Source organism: Cupressus sempervirens, chromosome 10 (genome assembly GCF_028749045.1).
Source record: "Cupressus sempervirens isolate cs-2001-9-10 chromosome 10, ASM2874904v1, whole genome shotgun sequence".
Classification (NCBI taxonomy): Eukaryota; Viridiplantae; Streptophyta; class Pinopsida; order Cupressales; family Cupressaceae; genus Cupressus; species Cupressus sempervirens.
Window position 1 is genome coordinate 344,549,150 of NC_143127.1, and position 23,106 is coordinate 344,572,255.

General features: G+C 35.7%; 1 protein-coding gene across 2 annotated transcripts in view; it reads left to right on the forward strand.

Moving 5' to 3' along the window:
- Positions 1-20,740, forward strand: part of LOC149533995 (MADS-box transcription factor 23-like) — a 156,714-nt gene extending 135,974 nt beyond the window's left edge. Inside the window, exons 6-8 of one of the 2 annotated variants that reach the window (XM_089805451.1) lie at positions 19,873-19,914; positions 20,010-20,221; positions 20,303-20,740. In XM_089805451.1, the coding sequence (XP_089661577.1) occupies positions 19,873-19,914; positions 20,010-20,221; positions 20,303-20,315 (267 nt within the window). In that variant the 3' untranslated portion in view covers positions 20,316-20,740. Of the gene's footprint in view, positions 1-19,872; positions 19,915-20,009; positions 20,222-20,302 lie in introns of those variants that run through there. The other variant, XM_089805452.1, reaches the window with a different exon arrangement.
- The last annotated feature ends 2,366 nt before the right edge of the window (positions 20,741-23,106 follow it).

A 23,106-nucleotide genomic window follows, 5' to 3' on the forward strand; every position in this document is an offset into this window, starting at 1 on the left:
TTGACTCTTCAACTTACTCTGTGTTAACCTAACCCTTCGTGGATCCTTAAAATTTTAAGCTCATGAATCAAATCTATCAAATCCTCAAGATGCAAAGAACTAGAAAAGTTAGAAACATTAATTCTATGAATGTTACCTTTTTGTTTCATAGCTCTCAACAATCTTCTTCTTCTATAGGAATCTCAACTTCTACAATCTCAAGATCTTCAATAGCGTCTCCATAACCATCTTAAGTACCAAGATTCCTCCTAATTCTAGTCAAATATTAACGAATATCAACTTTCATCTTATTCTTGAATTCCTTAATTTCATCTTCTTCATCTGTCTCGGGTTCATCCTCCTAATCCTTCTAACCCTTCGGTGCAATTGCCTTGACTTTGACAATCTTATTTTCAAGTTCAATTTCCCTCCTACTCGGCAATCTAATGAATAACAAACAATCAATCTCTAATTTAGAGATCTATTCACCTCTTTAAGACTAGAAAAATCTTTGAGCTCTACAACAAGCCAACAATCCTACTGATGTCCTCTTGTGCAAGTCCTCTGCAATTGTGAGTTGGATCCTTACTTTGTCATTTCACAATAAATAGATCTAGGGCTCCACAAGGCCAGGAGCTTTGATTGGTTAACAAAGGATCATGAAACTTGCTTTGATACCACTTGGTGTTGTCAGGGAAGGAGTTTCCCCAATGGAGATGGTCCAAACCATGCAGCTAGATTCAACACAATGGAATTAACAATCATAGAAGTAAAGAAACACAATGAAGAAGGTAAACTGATATTCTCATTATGATAGAACCAAGGATTTACATCAAATATGCATGTAACATGCAGTTTACAGTCTTTTGACATACACCTGATTAGAAAGGGAAGCTATCAATTCAAATTCTCTAAGTCCTAAACTTCAAAGTGCCCCCACTAGGTAACTACCACCCCTTTTGTATAAAATATTGCAAGCCACAAGTTGATCAAACCAATTGCATTCACTAATAAAGGAGGAAATGTATTACAACATATAGGTTAGAGTCCAAATCATATAGATCTAATAACTTAAACTGTAGGACCTCTATGATTCAAGATATACGTCCACACGCGATCCAAGAACATAGAGATATGTGAAAATTGACACTCGTGAGTGGGACTTGGGATCACACCATCAAACACCACCAATTCTTCACAAAAATGGGAAGAAACAATAGGACGGGGCCAATTTTATGATAATTTCATCAAGAACAAACTAATCACGATGCAAAGCTAGACATAGATTTAACATGTTGTTTAGAACACACCATAAGGATCACATGGAATAACAAGTCAAGTGGGCCAATCACAACACAAATCAAATTCAAATTAAAATTCTCTACGTCCTATACAAATAGGACGGGACCAATCTTAAGATAACTTCATCAAGGACAAACCAATCACAATGCAGAGCTAGACATCTAGATTTACCATGTTTAGAACACACCATAAGGATCACATGGAATAATGAGTCAGGGAGGCCGATCACAACACAAAACATCAAAACTAGCTAACAGGAAAAGTATTAGAAAGGAAATATTTTGGTTGATGCAAGATTACTATTGTAAACGGGCAAGTTCTTGATCCTAAGATATATTAGCATTGGTGCACTAGCCAACATCAACTTTGGTCCCGTATTCTGACCTCTAAGTATCTTCTAGGGGTTAATGTATTTGATGACCCCCACTCTCCTTTAATGGGAATGATCTAAAATGTTTTGAAGCTTGGGGCTCGTTAGGAATGCACTCTTTTGGATTTTTCATCCTTCTATCCTTTCTTCTGATACTGGACCTTCCTGTCCTTTGTGACACCTTTACTACACATGACTAGGATATTGTTGACCATTATAAGTTTTCCTATAATTGTGGGTTGGTATTTTGATTCCATTGGAAACATCCTTCTGAATGACCTACAGGAAGATTTGAGGATGATAGGCAGCAACTAGCTTAGATTCTTGAGTCTAGGGAGTGTGCTACCTTCGCTTGAAATGATGGTTTGGCTTGGCTAGTAGTGATTTGTTTGAAAAGTTTTGTTGTTCTTGCAAGTTTTTTTTTGAGTTCTTTTTGGGACATTCAAGTTCCTTGGTGAAAACATGTTTTGGTTCAAGGTTTTGTTGTGGTTTCACAACGCACGCACCATTTTGCTTAGAATTGGGGACCCCCTACTTTAATTTTTTAGCTTTTTAGATCCCTTGTCCGGGGTTTGAGTCTTTTTTAGGGTTTTTCCTAGTGTTTTTACCTAATCTGGGTCTTTGCCTGAAAACCCAGTTTTCGGAAACCATGTTTCTTAGGGAGAAAAGCAAATTTCTAAGGTAAAGGGGTGCACTAGCACACCTAGCGCACCTCATTAGGTGCACTAGTGCACTAGTCATTAAAGAAAAGTGCACACCCCTTGGAAATGCGTAGTTGTGCACCTCCAAGAGGTACATTGAACCTTGGGCCTATAAAGCTTGGGACTCTGCCCCTCTCCTCACAACACTTTCTCCTCTGAGCAACCGGCTATCGTACCTCCGCAGCTCCTAAGGTGGACCACAGTGCTTGATCCCTTCTCCCTCACTTGCACACAACACCACCAAACGTTAAACAACATCTAAGGTAAAGGTGCACACTTTTTTTATTAACTAAACAAAAAAACATTTAAAAGAACCCAGAAACACTTTTTTCATTAACTAAACAATTTTTTTTTAAAAGAACCTAGACACAAACCTTAACCTAAGATAAAGGTGCATAGGTCCACACCTATCCAAGGTGCGCACATGTGCACCTTTACTAAAGCTAAAGCATACCTCAAATATGGTAAAGGGTACACTGGTAAGGTGTGCTAAGTGCGCACCCTTTTCTTTTTACATTTTGTCTTACCTTGGTGTCATAAGGGTGTGTAAGGAGGTGCGCAGGTGCACACCCTTAGTGTTGAAAGTTTTGCTAAGAGAAAGGCACACCTAGGTGTGCAAGGCGCGCCAATTTTTGTTCAACTGAGGTGTTTAATAGGTTTTTAGGCATTTTTAACTGTATGTGTAGGATTAGAGTTTCTGGGTTATATTTTACTAATTAGGGTTTATGTAAGTTGATTTGTCTTCACTTCTGGACTAATGGATATTGGTTTTATGCAGATTCAATGGCTTCCTCATCCTCCCTCACTATAAAAATGGCTCCAAAACCACTGGTCTTCAAATTTTAAGGTGTTCCGGACAAATCAAGCTTCTAGGATGAATATTTAGAGATCTGGGACATTGAGCTTGGCCATATCGATTGGAACACCTTCCTAGTTTTATGCAACAAACCAAGAGGTCTCCAATCATATTTTCTCTTATCAGATTAGGGCTAGTTAATGCAGTGTCACACCTAGTATCACTATAGTCTTAAGAATTGATCATGACATTGGCGAAGAACTATGTTTCAGAGGAAAGGGTTGTGAAAAGTATAACTGGAGAGATCATCCTAGATTTGAGACCTAAGAATATAGAGAAGGTATTCACTCTTTCAAGAGAAGATCAGTATATCAGATTGACATATCATCAGGCAGAAAGGTGATACAGAGAGCATGGAGAGAAAGTATCATAAATCATCCAATCCTCGTATCTCATCGATAAGACTCCTCTTGGATGCAAAGCAGGCAAAGTAGACATGACAAGGGGTTACATGAAAGGTGATATCAGATATTCTACAGTACTCTTGAGTAGAGTCATGGGATTACCAGCAACTGGACACCTGAACATATGGATAGTACACTTCATTGAGACCATCAAAACAACAAAGATGCCAATTGATTGGGCTTTAATTCTTAGTGATAATTTGGATGAGCAAATGGTGGTGGTCAAGAACAATCAAAAGTTCTATATGACATCTTATTTGGTGTACTTGTTAGTTGCAAGAGGAACAAATTATCCAGGATTGTTCAAAAGGGGCAAGATGCAAGATGCAAAGGCATGGCCTTATGTGGTATACCCACAGTTGGTAAAGAAAAAGCTTTCAGAGAATAGTAAGGAATACAAAATAATGAATGATGCCTTTATTTTTGCAATCATCAGGTTTATTGAGGGAGATTATGCAAAAAGGATGTCAGATGTGGCAGCGGAAAAGATTATAGAAATTCACACCTATTACATCCAATTTAAAACATTCTCTCATTTAAGGGTAGCTGGTATGACTGTCAATCCAAAGAAGCTCCCTAGGTATCTGTGTGATAGACTCATATTACTGGAGATTGCACGACAACTCGTCTGCAAGTGAGAGAGTAAGGAAGCAACACAAGAAAACTTGGGTATGGCCCATTACTATAGGTCCGTTTAGTGTTGTCCGAAAACAGGATATTGCGACTTTTGAGTTTGAGTAGGATCAATATCCCTTGGAGGAATATAACTCTCCTCGTCCTTGTTTTGGTAACATCAGCAGAGTGTAGTACTTGGCAGGGAAACAATTCCAACATGAAGATGCCATAGAGGACCATTGGATGAACGCAGTGGATGACTACGAAATCTAGATAAGGGATTATTGTAGGATGACTATTTGGTAGGCAGTGCCTTGAAAATAAAGGGCCCTTTAAAGATAGTACAACAAGACATTGAAGAGGTCCTAGATCCATTTTACAATAGGGATAAGATATCTAATTGACCTATTATGAATACAAAAATCGATAAAGAGTGAGAACACAAATGTTAATCATAGGGCAAGGCATGTAATCCAATTTAACCAAGGATTGGATTAAAAGACCATTCAAGTTGGGTCCAATTCCGCAAATTGTAGTTTTCCAAGCTACAACCTGCCTAGTGAAAGGTAGAGGAGGAAAGGTGATAGTGCCCACACTCATAGCTTAGTTTCCAGTAAGACCAAAAACAGTACATCAACTTAATAGAGAAGTTGGATACTTCAGGGTGCAGAAGGGTAAAGACAAAAGGAAAAGAACTTCCCCTTAGCAAGCCAAGCCTAGAGAAGAGGCAACTCAGGCATCGGAGCAACAAGGTGCGAAGAATGTGCAAAGAACAAAAAACATAGAAGTTATCCAGACTCAGAATAATCCTCAAGTGTCATCGCCAGAACAAGGAAAAGAAACTGAAACTAAATTACAAGAAGTGTCTCAGCCTGCGCGAGAAGTAGCAGCATCCCCATCAGCTCCTAAGAAAAGAAAGATAAAAATTCCAATTAAGAGGAGACAAAAGGTGATAAGAAAGGTTATTCCTTTTTCATCAGTCGCAGAAGCTATTCTAGAAGAGGAAGAAGGGGACGATGAAGATGAAGATAACCTTTCCCTTAAGTCAGAGAACTCATCTTGCTAGGGCTATAGAGATAGAACATAGAAGAAGCTCTACTATTACTCCACCATCCGTTCCTACATAGCCTATTTAGGCTACAACTTCCGAGGATGAACTACAAGAATGGATTGATGAGCAAGAGGATAAAGGGGCTACTGTTTTTAAGATGTCAAATTTTGATTTCATGCCGATAGGCACTAAGTTGGTAGGTGATAAGATAAGGGATACCCCAACAAATCAACCTCCTCAAGATGATTGGAGTCAATTGCCACCTCAATCACCAAGACCTTTAATTTCTCCACCATCACCAAATCCAGATTCATTTTGCATGGATAAAGTTTCAGCTACTCCTCTCCCTCTGGGTAATGAAGAATAGGTGCAAGTTAAACAGGAAGAAGAGCCAAACAAATACCCGCCGATGAAGTGTCAACAGAAGGGCAAATATATGAGGAAACTCAACAGACTTTCCAAGATACAGTGAGGACTGTGGACTCGATTGACATAGAAATGCCTGAGGTGAATCTCTCACAAAAGGAGAAGACTCTGGAGAGGAGTGATGAGGGAAAAAGTATAGCAGTACAAGCTCCATCTTCATTTAAGGATAAATCTCCAATGGAACATGCTCCAACATGGTTGAGGAAAGAGGTGATGGTTAGACACAAAAGGCAACAATATTTTTCTGAGGAAGAGGGAATGGCAGAATTAATTAGAGCTCTCAAAAAGCTCGAGTCACCTGCAGGTGATGCACGCACATTGGCCTTTGTCATGAGTGATCAAAATCAAGACTTGTTCGCCCATGTTGTTATCACTCCTCCACATGTAGATATTGAGGATTTGACTCCAAAAGATTATCAAATCAGGGAGGTTGTGCTTGGAAAACCCACTGTGGACACTGCCATATTGATGATCACTACGGGAATCAAAGAAGTGTTTAGGCACTTAGAATAGGATGAGACTGAATTATTAAACCTTCAGAAGTAGAATGAAATCCTAAGGGGATATTTGAATGAAGTAGTTGGTCCATTGGATCTTGAAAATCTTAAGGAGACTTTAAATGCGGCACTTGAGAAAAGGGATAAAGAGACTGTACAATTAGATTCATTTTTTAAGGCTTGTCAGCAATGGCAAGAAAGTTTTGAAGAGGAAGGTGTGCAAATCATACAAGGAAATCTTAAACTGTTACACCATATGCAAAATAATACAAATGAGCTAGTTGCTATATTGAACCAGGATTTTAGGTTAATGGATGAGGTACATACTTGGGGTAAAGACTTGCAAGCGTTACAAGCTATGAAGGGTCAGAGGTATTGGATGTTGATGGATGTATATACAGCAAAAAAGTTAGATAAAATAGATGATTGGATAGAGAAGATTGCAGATGGCAATAAAGCAATGGAAACATTACATGCAGATATTCATAAGTGCAAGGATCAAACCCAACAAAAATTTTTGGAGGCAAAGAGACATTATAGTAATGCTTGCTTGTATATTTTTGAAGATGATTCAAGGGATAAACTAATAGCTGTAGAAGTAGTTGTTGAATAGTTTCGAAAGAGTTTTGAAGAAGCTTTTAGTGATGAGGATATCAAACAAGCATTTAAGACTGAAGAGGCATTGCTAGAATTAGATGTGAAATTGGGAGATTTTGTAGAGATTCGCTTAGAGGTGGGCAACTATAGGCAAAAAGTAAAGGAAAAATATGAAGCTTTAGATTTTCTAGATGCAACCCGAGTCATTGAGATTATAGAAAAATTCAAGAGCAAATACCTAGACATAGCTCTGGTATGAAGGGGAACAAAACCCGGAAGCTAGAATTTCAATTTTGACACTCGGTAAAATTTTTCATTTTTTGGACCTAGCTTTTGAGGTGCGCTAGGTGCGCTAGGTACACTGCTTCTAGGATGCATTGCTTTCAAGATGCGCTTCTTCCGAGGTGCGCCGAATTTTTTTGAAGAAGTCAGAGATGTGTCGATAGTTAACTGCCAGTGCCAAATTTAGAGCTTTCCATGCACCAGAAATGCATTCTAACGACAATTTAGCTCCTACAATCATCCAATGAAGGTTGAGCTTTTATTTTTGGCACCTCTAGAGACTCCTACATCATCTAATGTCTTTCTTCTTCTTATTTTCTCATGCTTTCTTTGTTTTAAGATATGTAAAGGCTCATGCATCCATTAAATGATATAAATAAGGATGGAGTCCTACTTAGCACCAATTAGAGAGTCAGTTTGTACATAAATAGATTTGTTTTATTGATTTAGAAGCATATGTTTGTATAAAAGGATCTCTCACTCAACACAAATTGGGGAGATGATTTCCTATAAATTCAGGAATGTAATATGTATTCCGGGCCATTATTTTGATGTAATAATATATGCTATTGGTGCTCTCATTTGGAGTGTAGTTATTCTTGCTCGAGTGTGTTATATTTTGTGAATGTATGTTCATGGAATGTAATGGAGCCAATAGTTTTATTGCATTATTTTGATTGAGTGATCTTCTAATTTTGGTGTTTGCCATGTGTCTACAAATTCCGCTGACGTACTTAGTTTGAGAAGAGATCACCCTATTGTTCCTACATAGCTTTTTGTCTCGCATGAGCGCACTTTTCGTGGCTTTGCGATCTAATGAAAAGTGAAACATATTACGATTATTGAGTTCCCATCGACGATTGCATTAGTGGAATTAAGGAAGTGTTGCTTCTATTTTCATTGGTTACCTACCGATCATTTCAAAGGCTTAACTCGTAGAAGTGTTGTTTTTGTGGCTTATGTCTATTAGGGATTTACTTTTCAAGTCATTTGCTTTAACTGCTTGTTACCTTATCTTCATTATTTGCTTTTACAAACACTTGGTTAATTTAGGAATTCATATAGTTGCATTGTTAAGATTGCATTCATTAAATAGCAGAAAAATACAAAAATATATTTCTTTTTCATGCAGTCATTCTTTTGAGATAGCAAGTAAATTCCACATCTTAACCAAATTGTTCAAAGCCAGCAAAGACCTTGTGAACATTCACATTTATCTTCAATTGAGCAGATTCTAGTAGGTCGCAAGATCGCTCGGAACCTTAGAGTTGATCACATATCAACTTTTCAAGAGAGGAGTTCAAAAGAATTCCTGTTGTTAAGCATCATGCAAAACAATAGCTCAACAATTTTCATGGCCCAAAATAAATTATTTAATGTGCTTGGTGGTCATCAATCAATGTCTTACTTGGGATAATTTGTGTAAGCGAGGCTTTGAAGGCCCTTAGATTTGTGTATTGTGTTGTAGAAGTGAAGGAATTATCTCATATCTCTTTTTTTAGTTGTCCTTCACTAGACACATTTGACACTTTTGGTAGGATGTTTGAAATCAAGCTTGTTGGCATGTTTCTTCTTTGGCTGAGTTCTTTGTTTGGTTGGGTATGGCTCCTATTAAGACTTGCTTTCTTCACATTATTTAGATTCTTATCCCTTCTTTTAGTATCTATCATATTTGGTTGGAGAGGACTCATTAGATCTTTCAAGATGTGTTGTTGGAGACTCACCACATGCAGTGAAAAATTCTCCATTCTTGAGAGAAATTGTTGTAGCTAAATGTGATTTGTCTGAGGTTGTGGATCTTGGTGATGTTATTTTCTATAACTCTCTCCATATTCCTCCTCCTCCTCAAGGCTCTCTTGTGAGGGATAGATGTAGGCACCCTCTTCAAAAAATTAATAGGGTGGAGAAATGGAGTTTGCTTCTGTAAGGCATTCAATACGAACATGTGGTCTGAGGGAAACCTGTAAATATAAGGATCTCTGATAGAGATAAACTATTATAGTAGACTGAACAAATTCAGATTAACTTGCATCTCTGACTGATTGTGCTGTTGAATTGTGCATATCTTCAACTTTAAATAGCAGTTTGTTTAGTATAATCTTCAACCTTGAATGCCAATGGAGGATTGATGAACTTGTTTTTATTTTACTTGCAGGGAGAGAAATCGTTGGGACTGTATATGCCTTGTTATTGATATATTTTCCCAACGACTGCTCATTATCATCTATATGAGAATAGAGAGTCATGTCCCCATAGAGACATGACTCTACACGACCAAAGGCCATATAGGGTCATGCCCCTACGTGGGCATAACTAAGCATTAGTTTCAACTCTTAACAAATGTACTTTGTCTACATTGTAATTGACGGCATAATAGATAAATACAAGGCCTCGATAATGCTGCTGCGAGCCTTGGCAAAAGAGTCAATGAAGAAATTATATCTCCTGAGGGTCTGAGCAAAAGAACAAGGCAGAGCTCGAGGAAGAAAGCCTCGAAAGATGCTGCTGCTTCGGCCACTGATTCCATCCAGGATATTGTTGTGATTGGTAAAGAGGTTGTCAAGATGATTATGGAGCTGCAATAGTTGTCTTGGGTTTTTGTTCTTTGGTTTTGTCCTGTTCTGGTCCTATTTTCTGGATGGGGTACTTGGTACTGGTTTTTGGTCCTGTTAATTGGTTTTTGGTCTAAACTATTTTAGTGGTTTCAGGTCCCTGTAAAACCTGGGTTCTCTTTTTTCGGACTATGTTAGTGGTTTCAGGTCCCTATAAAACTTGATTTTGTTGTTGGTTTTAGGACTTCTTTCTTGGTGGTTTTATTGCTATATCTTTTCTCTAGTTGTTAAAGGGTTTTGGAGTCCCTTCAAAATCTGCTTTTACCGTAATCTAAAACAATAGTCTTTTCAAGGACAAGAGCCCTATATTGATGAAGTCATTTTATAAACCAATAAATAAATAAATAAATAAATAAATATATATATATATATATGTGTGTGTGTGTGTGTGTATATATAGGTATATATGTATATGTTCATCAATAAAATAGAGGTCATATAAATGACGAATTCAAGTACTTAATATTTCTTCCACTGATGCTATACATCAACACTCCCTCTTAGCAAGGGAGAAGTAATAAACTCTTTTAGAGATATCATAATATAGAATATCAGTACATAACACATTATCTGACTTTAACACTCTGAAATTGTGACTTGTCAAATAATTTTAATCACCATGTTATGAACACTATCATAACATATATTATGATCTCTAATTGTCCAAAACAATATCTAAAGTAATCATAATGCATTCATTATCATTGACTTCCGACATATCTAGAACAAAACTATCATAGTAACATGCCTATCATTTGCAAGATTGTCACCTTACAAAGCTTACCTTCTAAATATATATGTCCATGAAAGATCGTCACCTTTCATTACATATCTGTTGCAACTAAACAACCATCGAAGCATAGACACATATAAATTTAAATTTAAATTCAATATTCAACATTACAATTTAATTATACCAAGTTTTCCTCTGAAGTATTTCAACTTCACTTTAGCAAGAGGCTTGATAAAAACATCTATTGTTTGCTCATTAGTACTGATGTACTCCAACTTGATAACACCTCAATCTACCATCTCTAATGTAATGATAAGAAATTTCAATATGCTTGGACCGATTGTGAAAAATTGGATTAGTTGAAAGCTTGATACAACTCTGATTATCGCAATGAATGACAGTGGGCTTTGAAGGCTTCGTAAACAAATCAACTAGTAACTTTCATAACCATACAACTTCTTTAGCTCCCAAGGAAGAGGTTATATATTCTGCTTTATTAGAGCGTAATGCAACTGAAGATTGCTTTCTGTTGAATCAAGAAATCATCCCAGATCCAAGATTGAAGCAACATCCAGAAGTACTTTTACATTTAGTAGATCTGCCTGCCCAATCAGAATCTGAATATCCATGAAGATCGATTTTGACTTGATCATATCTGATTCCCATGCCAATAGTTCCTCTTATATATCTTAGGATATATTTGGCTGCCATTAGATGTATCTTCTTTGGTACACACATGAATTGACTTAAGGTGTAAGTAGCATAACATATATCAGGACAAGTATTCACCAAATACATTAAGGATCCAATGATCTGCCTATAGTGAGTAGGATATGTAGGTTCATATTTAATCATATCATCTTTCAGCTTACGTAGGTTGACTTCCATAGGAGAAGTAGTTGGTTTACAATCCATCATTCCAAATTTTGTCAAAATATCAATAGTATATTTTCCGTGATTCAGGAAAACGTAGTTCCCATTTTGCCAGACTTCTAGTCCTTGGGACTAGTGGAGAAGATCTAGATCTCTCATATCAAACATTTCTGTTAATTTTTGTTTTCAATTGCTTATAAGATGTTCTTCACCTGTTATCAACAAATCAACATATAACACAAGAATAATCATGTCATCACCATCTATTTTGAAGTTCAAGTTAGGATCACCTTCATTCTTAGAATACCCTAACTTTGTTAGATAGCTGTCTATTCTTTCATACCATACTCTGGGAACTTTTTTAAGACCATATAGTGCTTTCTTTAACTTACACACATGAGAATTTCTATCATGAGTGATAAACCCTTTTGGTTGCTCAATATAAACTTTTTCAATTTCACCATTTAAGAATGTTGTTTTAAGATCCATTTGATGAACTTTCTATCCTTTGGATACTGCAATTGCCAAGATAGTCCTAACAGATGTGTATCTAGCAATTGGGGCAAATGTTTCTTCATAATCAATACCTTCTTTCTATGAGAAATGATGCAGTGCAAGGTAGGAGAATCTCAAAAGGAGATGTCCTAGCCCCTAGCTAATAACTACATAGTAGAAACACAACAACAAGAAGCAACAATGAAAGATCTGATACCAAATTACAATAATTTGTTCATAAAATATAACTGATTATATGCAATATGCCCAGTTGTAAGGCTTTCTAGGTTAGGGCCAAATACAAACAACAATTACAAAATTAGTTTTGCAAGATCCAACAAAATCCAACTGACAAAATCAATCTCAGCTAGTCCAGATACACAATTGGATAAGAATACCAAGAAGAATCCACACTTGTACTTTCAGGTCCACCAAGAGATCCTCTAGTTCCTAAGCCACAACTCTAGCGCTTCAAATTCACATCTATCCTTCATTCCATACCAACTGAATGACTAATAGACTCCACGAGACCCCCTACTTACACCAATCTAAGCCACAAGTCAGCTTAGCAATTACAAATTAAATAAAACTTAACATTAAATACTTGAAGAGCAACAAGTCGGCCTGCAACAACAATTAAATGTCCAAAAATTGATATCTGAGAAAAATCACGATATCTCCTAGCTTGGATTAAATTGTAACTCATACTTCAAACCAAAGGTAGAACTTTAGGTCCACTAAAACCCGGTGCAAAGGCTGATTCAGCAAGGATAAGTGTGCATCCATCCCGAAAGTCAAGCACAAAAAACTATTGGGCAAAATTGCCAGAAATCGATACTTCAGGAGAATTGCCATATCTCCCAACTTATGAGGAATTAGAACTTGCGCCTTGGACCATAGATAGTACTCTAGGTCCTCTTCAATCATTGAATGTGCAGCCTCTCATTCATTGTGCAAAATTAGTTATAGGGCTTGCAATAGGCACTCCAAAATTAGAGAAAACACAGTTTGAGCAACAAGGTAAAAACAGTTTAAACTTCAACTCAATCCATCCAATCTCTATGCAATCATGAGGAAAGGTACTCCAATGTGTCTCCAACACATCTCCAACTATGAAAAGCATAACTCCACCAAAATCCAAGCTCTATGCTCCTACATCAAACTCCTCATGTAAATAGAAAAGTATGTCCCATACTTCGATGCCCAAAGAAAGATTTGCAACCAACTTCATCTTTACCAAAGGCTTCCACTTCATCAAAGTCAATAGAAAAAAACTGAAAATCAACCATCTATGCTTCATCCAGTGAAACATCAGAATCAGATACATATCAGCAAACCCAATCAGCATGCTCACACCCAAGAACAAACTAAACATAATGCTTCATTAGCAAACCCTCATCCACATCAGCAACTAGTGAATCCACAGCAGCAGCAAAAAACTTTGCATCAGTAGCAACATGTAGATCTCCATCAACACATGCCAAACTCACAACCCCAACAATCTCATTGCTCACAACAAGATGCTTTGCAACACAAAACTCATCACCAATAGCAACCGGATCATCCATGACCAAGTGCTCTACAATCTCCATGTCACACTTAGCCAACTAATCATGAAAATCAAAGTTTGTCCCAACATCAACAAGGTTAGGAATATGCTCGGCAACAAGCTCAAGTTGCTTTGTAGGTTCTGCATCAAACTACACAAATTGATCAGCAAAACCAATCTCTTCCACCTCGACCTTGCTATTCCATCTTCTCTCATGAAAAAGTCTCTTAACTGGCAAGATAAATCTCTTCTGGATCAATACACTCCAGCTCCAATAGCATATAACTTCTTTCTTTGGTACTTCAACTCTTTTAGAAAAAGAAGTATCCACAATAGCATCCACCCAAGCTATTGTCTCATTAATCCTCCTCTCCACTATATCACAAAGATTCCCAGAGTCCATTCCTCTTGGAGCCATCTTCCAAGATCTTCGTAAACCCTTTGCAACAAATACTTCCTATGCTCCTTGTGACAAAATTGAATTGTTTGCAAGTCAAATTGCAACCTGCCACCTTGCATGAACAATCAAGAACCACATAACAAGTCTAGGACCATGAATTTGTAATCCACAACTCTCTACAATCATGCCTCAACAAAATCGGTCTTCCATCTTTGCATCCATCGATCCATCTGCAAGACCTCTGCAATTGCAAGTCAGAACCACAATCTGCCACCTCGCAACCAAGAGATTTAGGACTCGAGAAAGAAAATCCACCACCATATCAAGATCAACTAAGATCTATTTCTCCAACCCAAGTCTTGGTGCAAACTACCTCAACTTTGGCGATCTGTTTACACGCTTGGGAACAATTTTTGATCTGATACCATCTGATGCAACACAAGGTAGGAGAATCTCGAAAGGAGATGTCCTAGCCCCCAGCTAATGACCACATAGCGGAAACACAACAACAAGATGCAACAATATAATATTTGATACCAAATTATAATAATTTGTTCATAAAATATAATTGATTATATGCAATATGCCCGGTTGTAAGGCCTTCCAAGTTAGGGCCAAATACAAACGGCAATTACAAAATTAGTTCTACAAGATCCAATAAGATCCAACTTACAAAACCAATCTTAGCTAGTCCAGATATACAACTGGATTAGAACACCAAGAAGAATCCACCTATACCCTCAAGTCCACCAAGAGATCCTCTAGTTCCTAAGCTGCAGCTCTAGCTCTTCAAATTTGCATCTATCCTTCATTCCATCTCAACTGAATGACTAAAAGACTCCACAAGGCCCCTATTTATACCAATCTAAGCCACAAGTCGGCCTAGCAATTACAAATTAAATAAAATTTAACATTAAATACTTGAAGAGCCACAAGTCGGCGTGCAACAACAATTAAATGTCCAAAAATTAATATCCAAGAAAAATCACAATATCTCTTAGCTTCAATTGAATTAGAACTCGTGCTTCTAACCAAAGGTAGAACTTTAGGTCCACTACAACCCCTTAAAGGCGGAAAGGCTAATTCAACAAGGATAAGTGCACATCCATCTTGAAAGTCAAGTACAGAAAACTGTCGTGCAAAACTACCAAAAATCGATACTCTAAGAGAATTGCCATATCTCCCAACTTATGAGGAATTAGAACTTGCAGCTTAGACCATAGATAGTACTCTAAGATCTCTTAAATCCCTGAAATGCATAGCCTCTCATTCATTGTGCAAAATTAGTTATATGGCCTACAATAGGCACTCAGAAATCAGAGAAAACATAGTTCCAGCAGCAAGGTAAAAAAAGTTAAAACTTCAATTGAATCCATCCAATCTCTATGCAATCATAAGGAAAGGTACTCCAATGTGTCTCCAACACATCCCAAACCATGAAAAGCATAAATCCACCAAAATCCAAGCTCTATGCTCCTGCATCAAGAAACCATGTGCTTCAAATCTGGCTTTGTATTTTTTAGTGCTTTCGTTAGGTGCATGCTTGATTTTGTAAAGCCACTAAGAAGAAACAATTGATTTGTTTTTAGGTCTGGGTACAACATTCCATACATTATATTTTATTAAGGCTTGCTTGATAAGGCTTCTTCAACATTTGAAGGTTCTATTTTGATAAGTTCAGTTAAGAGTACCACATAACATGATTGATTTCTTGTTCTCTTACTTTCTCTGATTACTTCAAGGGTTCAACATGATTTTCTTCTATCATTTTCCTAGCCCAAAGTGGCTTCTTTTTAGTGTTAGCATTTTCAATATTCTCAGGATTTTAAATAGTAGGTGAAGGAGGTTCAGTATCGTTCTCCCTCTCATTTTCTATTGGATGATCTTCATCTATTTTAGTGACAGGTTCTGTATATGATTCATCACTGTTCTTAGAAAGATTCAAGGCAATATCTTCTTCAAATTTAACATCTCTACTGATCTCAATTGTTCTTTGACCTCGAACATAGATCCTGTAGGCTTTAGTTATTTCACTATATCCATTGAGTATTCCCTTCTTTCCAGATGGTTCTAGTTTTGTTATTTTCCCTTTAGGAATATGAATATAAACAGGGCACCCAAATATTCTTAGGTGACGTAGATTTGGTTTGATACTCGTAAATACTTCTTCAGGAGTGGTATTTTCTAATACTGAGTGAGGACATCTATTTTGAATGTAAACTGTAGTGTTAGATGCTTCGCCCAAAAAAGAAGTATGAAGATTTTGGTCGTGCATCAGTGCTCTGGCTTATTCAATAATTGATCTATTTTTACGCTCTGCAAGTCCATTCTATTGAGGATTATATGGTACAGAAAACTCCCTCTTAATCCCAACAATAATGCAAAAATCTTTTAAAATTTTAGAGATGTATTCATCTCCATTGTTTGATCTTAGAATTTTTATTTTCTATCCTGATTGGTTTTCAACTAGAGCTTTGAATTCTTTAAATTTTGATAATACTTCAATTGATTCCTTTTGTTTGAGGAAGTAGATCCAAATTCTTTTAGAATAGTCAACAATAAAAATTACATAATAAAGGCACCCATTTAGGGAAGTTACAGACATAGGAGCACATAGGTCAGTGTGAATAAGTTCAAGTACAAATTTTGATTTTTGAATGCATTTAGGAAAGGATTGCTTAGTGTGTTTGCTTAGGGCACATCCTTTGCAAATCTCTAAGTGATCAGTTTTGAGACTAGGTAATCCTTTTACAATTTTCCCTATTGATGACAATGCATGGAAATGAAGGTGGCCTAGTCTCCAATGCCAAATTTTGGTAGAATTTGAAGTTTCATGACTTGGGGCTAAATTTTATTGATTACGTTTATATAAACTTCCGTCTCTAAATCCAATAGATATAGTTTTCTTAATGTTGGAGTTCTTTGGCCAAGACAAAACTCTATCCTCTTGAAAGGTGATTCTGAATCCTTGATCAGAAAGACAAGAGAGAGACCAATTTTTTTAATACTAGGTAAGTATAAAACATTTTTAAGTTGGAGAGTAATACCTGATTTTAGATGAATTGAGAAAGACCCAATACCTTTAATTGGATGAGTAGAGTTATCTTCAATCGTTACTTCTTCTGAGGAGTATTTTGAGAAGCTTTCAAATTTGTCACTAAAACCTGTTATATGCCAAGATGCTCCACTGTCTATAATCCAAGTATTTTTGTTTCAATTCAATTCACTTGAGAGAGATAGATAAAATGCAAGGTTTTCTTCTTTTTCCTCTTTCTTTTCTTTGACTTTTGTTAGTGCTGCTTGAATTTTTTTTCATTCATGGCAGAAGTTGTGAGAGTGATCAATTTTGTCACATTTGAATCATTTTACTTTTGACCAATCTCATTTCTTATATGGTTTGTTAATTTCCTTTTTATTACGTTTGAATTTTCCTTTTTTGTTTGAATTTGCATAAAGAGCTTGAATGTCTTCCTCTTGATTTATGTTTAATCCTTTTGAAACTAATCTTGATTCTTCTTGGGTGCATTCATTTTTTAGTAATTCAAATTTAGGAAGCTCAGGTCGGGAGCTTAGACCTCGAATGAAGGTTTCCCAAGATAGTGGAAGTCCTCTTAAAGCTATTATGCTAAGTTCTTTGTCATCAACTTGACTTCCAATTGTTGCAAATTGATCTTTTAACTTAGAGATTCTTAGGAAATAGGACGTAATTGACTCCTCATTATTCATTTTTATGTATAGAAGATCTTGCTTTAAAGTTAGCAATCTACTAGTATTATTGATTTCAAAAGTGTTCTTAATAGCAGAGAATATCTCAAATGCAGTTTTAACATTGGATATAGAAGGGAGAATATGATCCTTCATAGAGTCTATAATAATTTTCATGAACTCGTTGTTGTGTCTTTTCCATGTCATTTTATTTGGATCATTTTCAGGAATAGGTTTGTTTGATTCTATGTACTTTTCTAATTCCATTTCTTTTAGTATTATCATGAGTCAAATTTTCCATGATGAAAAGTTTGATGCTCCTTCAAGTCTATATCCTTTAATCTTACGTGATTGACCATTTTGAATTTGAAGATAAAATTCTAATATTGATAAATCTGAGATTTTAGTTTTAATGCTGAATAATAGGATTTCTATCACGAAAGCTTTGATACCATGTAAATATAAGGATCTCTGATAGAGATAAACTATTATAGCAGACTGAACAAATTCAGATTAACTTAATTGTATCTCAGATTGATTGTGTTGTTGAATTGTGCAGATCTCAACTTTAAATAGCAGTCTGTGTAGTATAATCTTCAACCTTGAATGCCAATGGAAAAACTTGCCGTTATTTTACCTGCAGGGAGAGCAATCGCTGGGACTGTATATGCCTTGTTATTGATATATTTTTCCAACGACTGCTCGGTATCATTTATATGAGAATAGAGAGCCATTTCCCTGTAGAGACATGACTCTACGTGGCCAAACGCCATGCAGGGTCATGCCCCTACATGGGCATAACTTATCATTAGTTTCAACTCTAACAAATGTAATTTGTCTACATTGTAATTGGCGGCATAACAGATAAATACAAGGCCCGATACCAATAGCCTTTTCAAGGACAAGAGCCCGATATTGATGAAGTCATTTTATGAACCATTATATATATAAAATCATATATTTGTATATATTATATATAATCATATTTATGTATATTTTCATCAGTAAAACAGAGTTCATATAAATCATGAATTCAAGTACTTAATATTACTTCGACTGATGCTATACATCAACAAAACTCAGGACCTTCTGGCACTGGTGGAGTGATGGCATGGGGATTTTTCAGCTTATATTTTCTGTCTATAAAGGTCACTATACTAACAATCTGACAGAGGCTATTGCTACATTGTATGTTCTGGAGCATGCTTGTGCTCTTGGATGGAGTAGGCTCATTTGTGATTCCAAATCACAAGTGGTGGTGCATTTGTTGACTTCACACCATTTTGAGGATGTTAGTTGACAGTTTAGTCTTGGTTGTTAACTAGATTCTTAATTTGTGTGTTTCTTTGGATTTCATTTTTTTCACTCATATCCCTAGGGAGCCAAATAGTGTAGCAGATTGTCTAGCCAAATAGGTTACTAATTACATACAAAATTGCAATATTGTGGATAGGAATCAGTTACTTCTACATCATTCTCAAGAATTTGATCAGTTGTTGATCTTGATAAGAACGTTTGATATCCTACATTATCTCTCTTCTATTTAAATAAATTTTAACTCCTCTTTTATTTCAAATATCAATCTAAGAAAAATAAAATAAAATCACTTAACGTCTGTGAGCATCACCTAAATCCAATGAGTGCTAAGTGTTCCATTTATTTTCATGAGAGATGGATTCATGTGTGAATCACTGCTCATGAAACATGAGTAAATAAGTTTGACTCAAAAACTACACAGTTAAATCCTGATAGCAATATCACAATTTGACTTACTGTGGAAATATCTCCTACTTATCACTTGATGAGCTTAAGGGGTTTTCCAATGAATGGTTTTGCAAATGGGGTTGCAAGTAGAGTGGGTTTAACCATGGAAGAAACTCCGTAGTTAAGTGAACTCGAGCTGGAGTAGTACTGAGTTAGATGACCTCCTTTCTTTAAAAGATGGAATATCCTTTTACCATCAACACCTTTAGTATCTCATCTCTATGAAATATTCTAGGAATCCAATGGCAGAGGAAAAAAAAAAAAAATACGACAAATAAATATTTTTAACTCCCATACTTCACTGTGAGTGGATTCTTCAATGTTTTATGTCCTCCAGTACACATAATTTTTATCGATATATGGTGGGTGTCTTTTCTAAAATTAAACGATCTGACAGTGATCAAAATATGGTGGGGATCTTTTTATTAAAACTTTATGGTTCTGACGGTGATTAAAATATAGTGGGTGTCTTCCCCCCAACAAAAAAAATACAATATTAATGTTCGACAGGTTTACAATATATATTACAAATAAATAGAACATTACATTCCGAAACTCTTTATGGAGCTACCTTAAAATTAAATGAACCGTCAACTAATCGTTTATGAAATCTAATACTGAATAGTTCTGCTAATATATTTCTCCAACACGTTGTAAGCAGGGAATCCAATATTTGGAAGAAAATATCAGACTCCAGCGACAGGTAAGTAGCACTATTTTTCAATGTGCATTTCAGTTTTCTTTATCAAACTCCACTTCATTTAAACCGTTAATTTAACGTACTTTCATTTTCACCAGTTGGAAGAAATGGAGACCTGTCATGTGGAGGATGATATTGCACAGGAACACTTGTTCATTGAGCTACTGAAAACTCATCATCATCCTCAACCATATAACTCTTCTATAACTAATCCTTACAATAGGACTTATAATACATTGGAGGATAATAATCTTCACAAAGGAAACAGCATTATAAACAATGAGGCTTCAGACACATCCTTGCAACTGGGGTAAGCCAGCCATTCATTTTTCATATTGATCTGGCATTGTACATTGAGGATTATATTAACGATCTGTTTGTTCATTTTCAGGTTGTCTATTTGATGTTTGTTTTTTGCTGCTAGTTAATATTCCAAGGAATTGAATTGTAAACTTTATTCTTGGTCACTGAGATTCAATTCCTGTTCTCTTGAACTAAAAAAATGTGTATTTATCAGATACACATAAAAGAAACTCATTGCTAGGTTTTCTTTTGATGCTGTATATATCTTTCTTCATGGTCAGCTCCTCTCTAATTTCTAGCTGAACATTCAAGACCACGGTGATAATTGTTTTGGGTTTTCTTTGAAGTCCTTGTGATGTTTTTGTGCACTCTCAAGCAATGATTGGAATGAGGGCACGAAGTCGCCAGTTCCTTCTAAGAACTTGTAAATAATTATAATGGCAACTTTTTTTGTTATTTTCGAAAGTTGAGATTTTCTTTTTTCATAAGATGATACATTTATAATATTTATTTTTATTATCATTTAGTCAGACATCTTATATATTGGAATGCAAATTCATAAAAAATCTTGTTATGATAGATATGATTTCTACATTCTGATGATGTTGTTATGCATAATTTGTAAAATCAATTTCAAATTTATTTCATATTATTTATTTATACTAAGAACTACTTGAATTTTAGACTATTAGAATATATATTTTATTTTTAATTATTCTTATCTTTTACAACATCTATATTCTCTCCCTATTTATTTATTATTATAGCCAAGGGCTTTGACATATTTATTAAGTTTCTATTTTTCTGGGACTAGATTCATGTTTCAAGTTCAGTGAATGGGTTGTCCAAGCTTTCTCGTGTTTAGTTTATAGATGATGATACTATTAGGGAGCTTGCTAGGTTGACTGAAGTTGAACCTTTAGGCATACGTCATATTTATTTGGTTGTATCATGTCATAAAGTCAATGACAATATATTCTCAATCTATTTTTTTAATACTCCAGAGCCTATGTAGATGAGGATTGTCAAAATCTTGTAATTTTAAACTAGATCTCTTCACTTGGTTTATCTAGGGACTCCTATTGTTGTTGTTAGTCAACAAACGATTTTGGTGGGGCATTTTGGACAAGTTGTGTTAGAATGTTTAGAATAATTGGACTCATTAGTGGCTTTCTATTGTCGCTTGGGCGAGCCTTCTTTAATTTGTTAGTCAAGCCTTGCCCATCTACATAAACTTAGTTCAAGACACTAGTACATTTTCCTAAGGAATCTCGTGCAAGTTTTTAACTAGTGGTTATTTGTAGATTTCCAAATGGAGCTTGATTTTATGGGAGCTTTTGTCAGGCTAAGAGGAAAGGGGGTCCTAGTATATATTATGCTTTCATGATTGGGCAAGCTCTTGAAACTAAGTTGTATTAGCGTTGGCATCTCAATCAAAATTTTGTGGGCCTATCTTCTCATGCATATGCATGGATCAAGAGTTGATTATTTGGATGTTTCTAACTATCCTTTCAAGAATAGGGGCTCTATGGTTTGGAGCACTTTCAAGGCTAATACTCTACTATTAAAGATGAGTATTTTCTAGATTTGCAATAAATGCTTTGAGGCTCTCTTTTTGAATAAATTCTTGGGATGGTAATCCACCTTCTTTCCATGTATTCGTATTGAAAAGCTGATGTAGCTCAAACCCTTCAAAACAATAACTCAAAAAATTACACAACATAGAAGTTTTAGAATGCTCGATTCTTCGTTAAATATTTCCAACTCTACTCTCCTCCACAATGAAAGTAAAACAACTACTTACTATAATTTTGAAAATTACTATATTTGGCAGATTTTTAGGAAAAAATAGATTTTTTCATTTTTGGTAATTTTCAAAATCCATCCTAAGAATTTTGATTTTTCCTAAAAAAATCCCCCAACTAAGGCATGATGAATTGCCAACTAATCTACGAAATAAAAAATATGATTTTAGATTTATTACAAAAAGAACTCTTTAAAAAACTAGAAAAAAAAAAAGAACACAAAAATCCAATTTTGGAGATTAAGAGGATATTTTAGGCTAGTGAAAAAATGTCGAAACGGCCACCAATCTAGCTAAGCTCAATTGGCAATCCAAATAGCTCTTCAAGCAATTGCATGTAATATTTTAGCCAAAACTCACATTGAAGTCAAAAGTTATGACCCTCAGAAGTAAATCTCGACCAAAACCCACATTTGAGTCAACAGCCTTGATCTCGGATGCTCCTACATCAAAAGCCCTTTGTGATTTTTTTCTTGCTGCTAGGTGGGACAAGGTTATGTAATATTGAGGTTCAAAACTTTGGTTTGGTTGTTGGCTACTAATAGAAGGATTCTTTTGATTGGCCACCATGGTGTGTAAAGACCCAAAAAAATAAGTTGAGTCAAAATTTGGCCTCTAGGGCTTGCAACTCTTTGGGGGCGTTGGGTATTGAAGTTCTTTGGTTGAAATTCATTATTTAACAAGGATTTATTTGGATTTATTGAAGTTCTTTGGTGGAAGCAAGTTTTGAATTATTTTTTCTCGTTGAAATGCATTTTTTTACTAATGGCTTGTGGTTGAGAACTGTTGTCTTGCCTAGGATAATCTTTGTAAGTGGGGCTTTTAGTGCCCCTCGATATGTGTTGTACTAAAAGGTGAGGAGTTTATTTTTCATCTATTATTGTAGTGCCTCTTTTTTAGGGAAGTATGATATTGTTGGTAGGGTGTTTGTGGTCAGACTTATTTTCTTGTCCCTTCTTTATCTTAGTTTTAGGCTCAATGGGGCAAGCCTCATGCCAAAACTTAAATTCTTCAGATTGCTTGGGCCCTTGGTCCTTTTATCGTTTGGATATTTTGTTGAAGAAAATTAAAGGATATTTAGGATATTA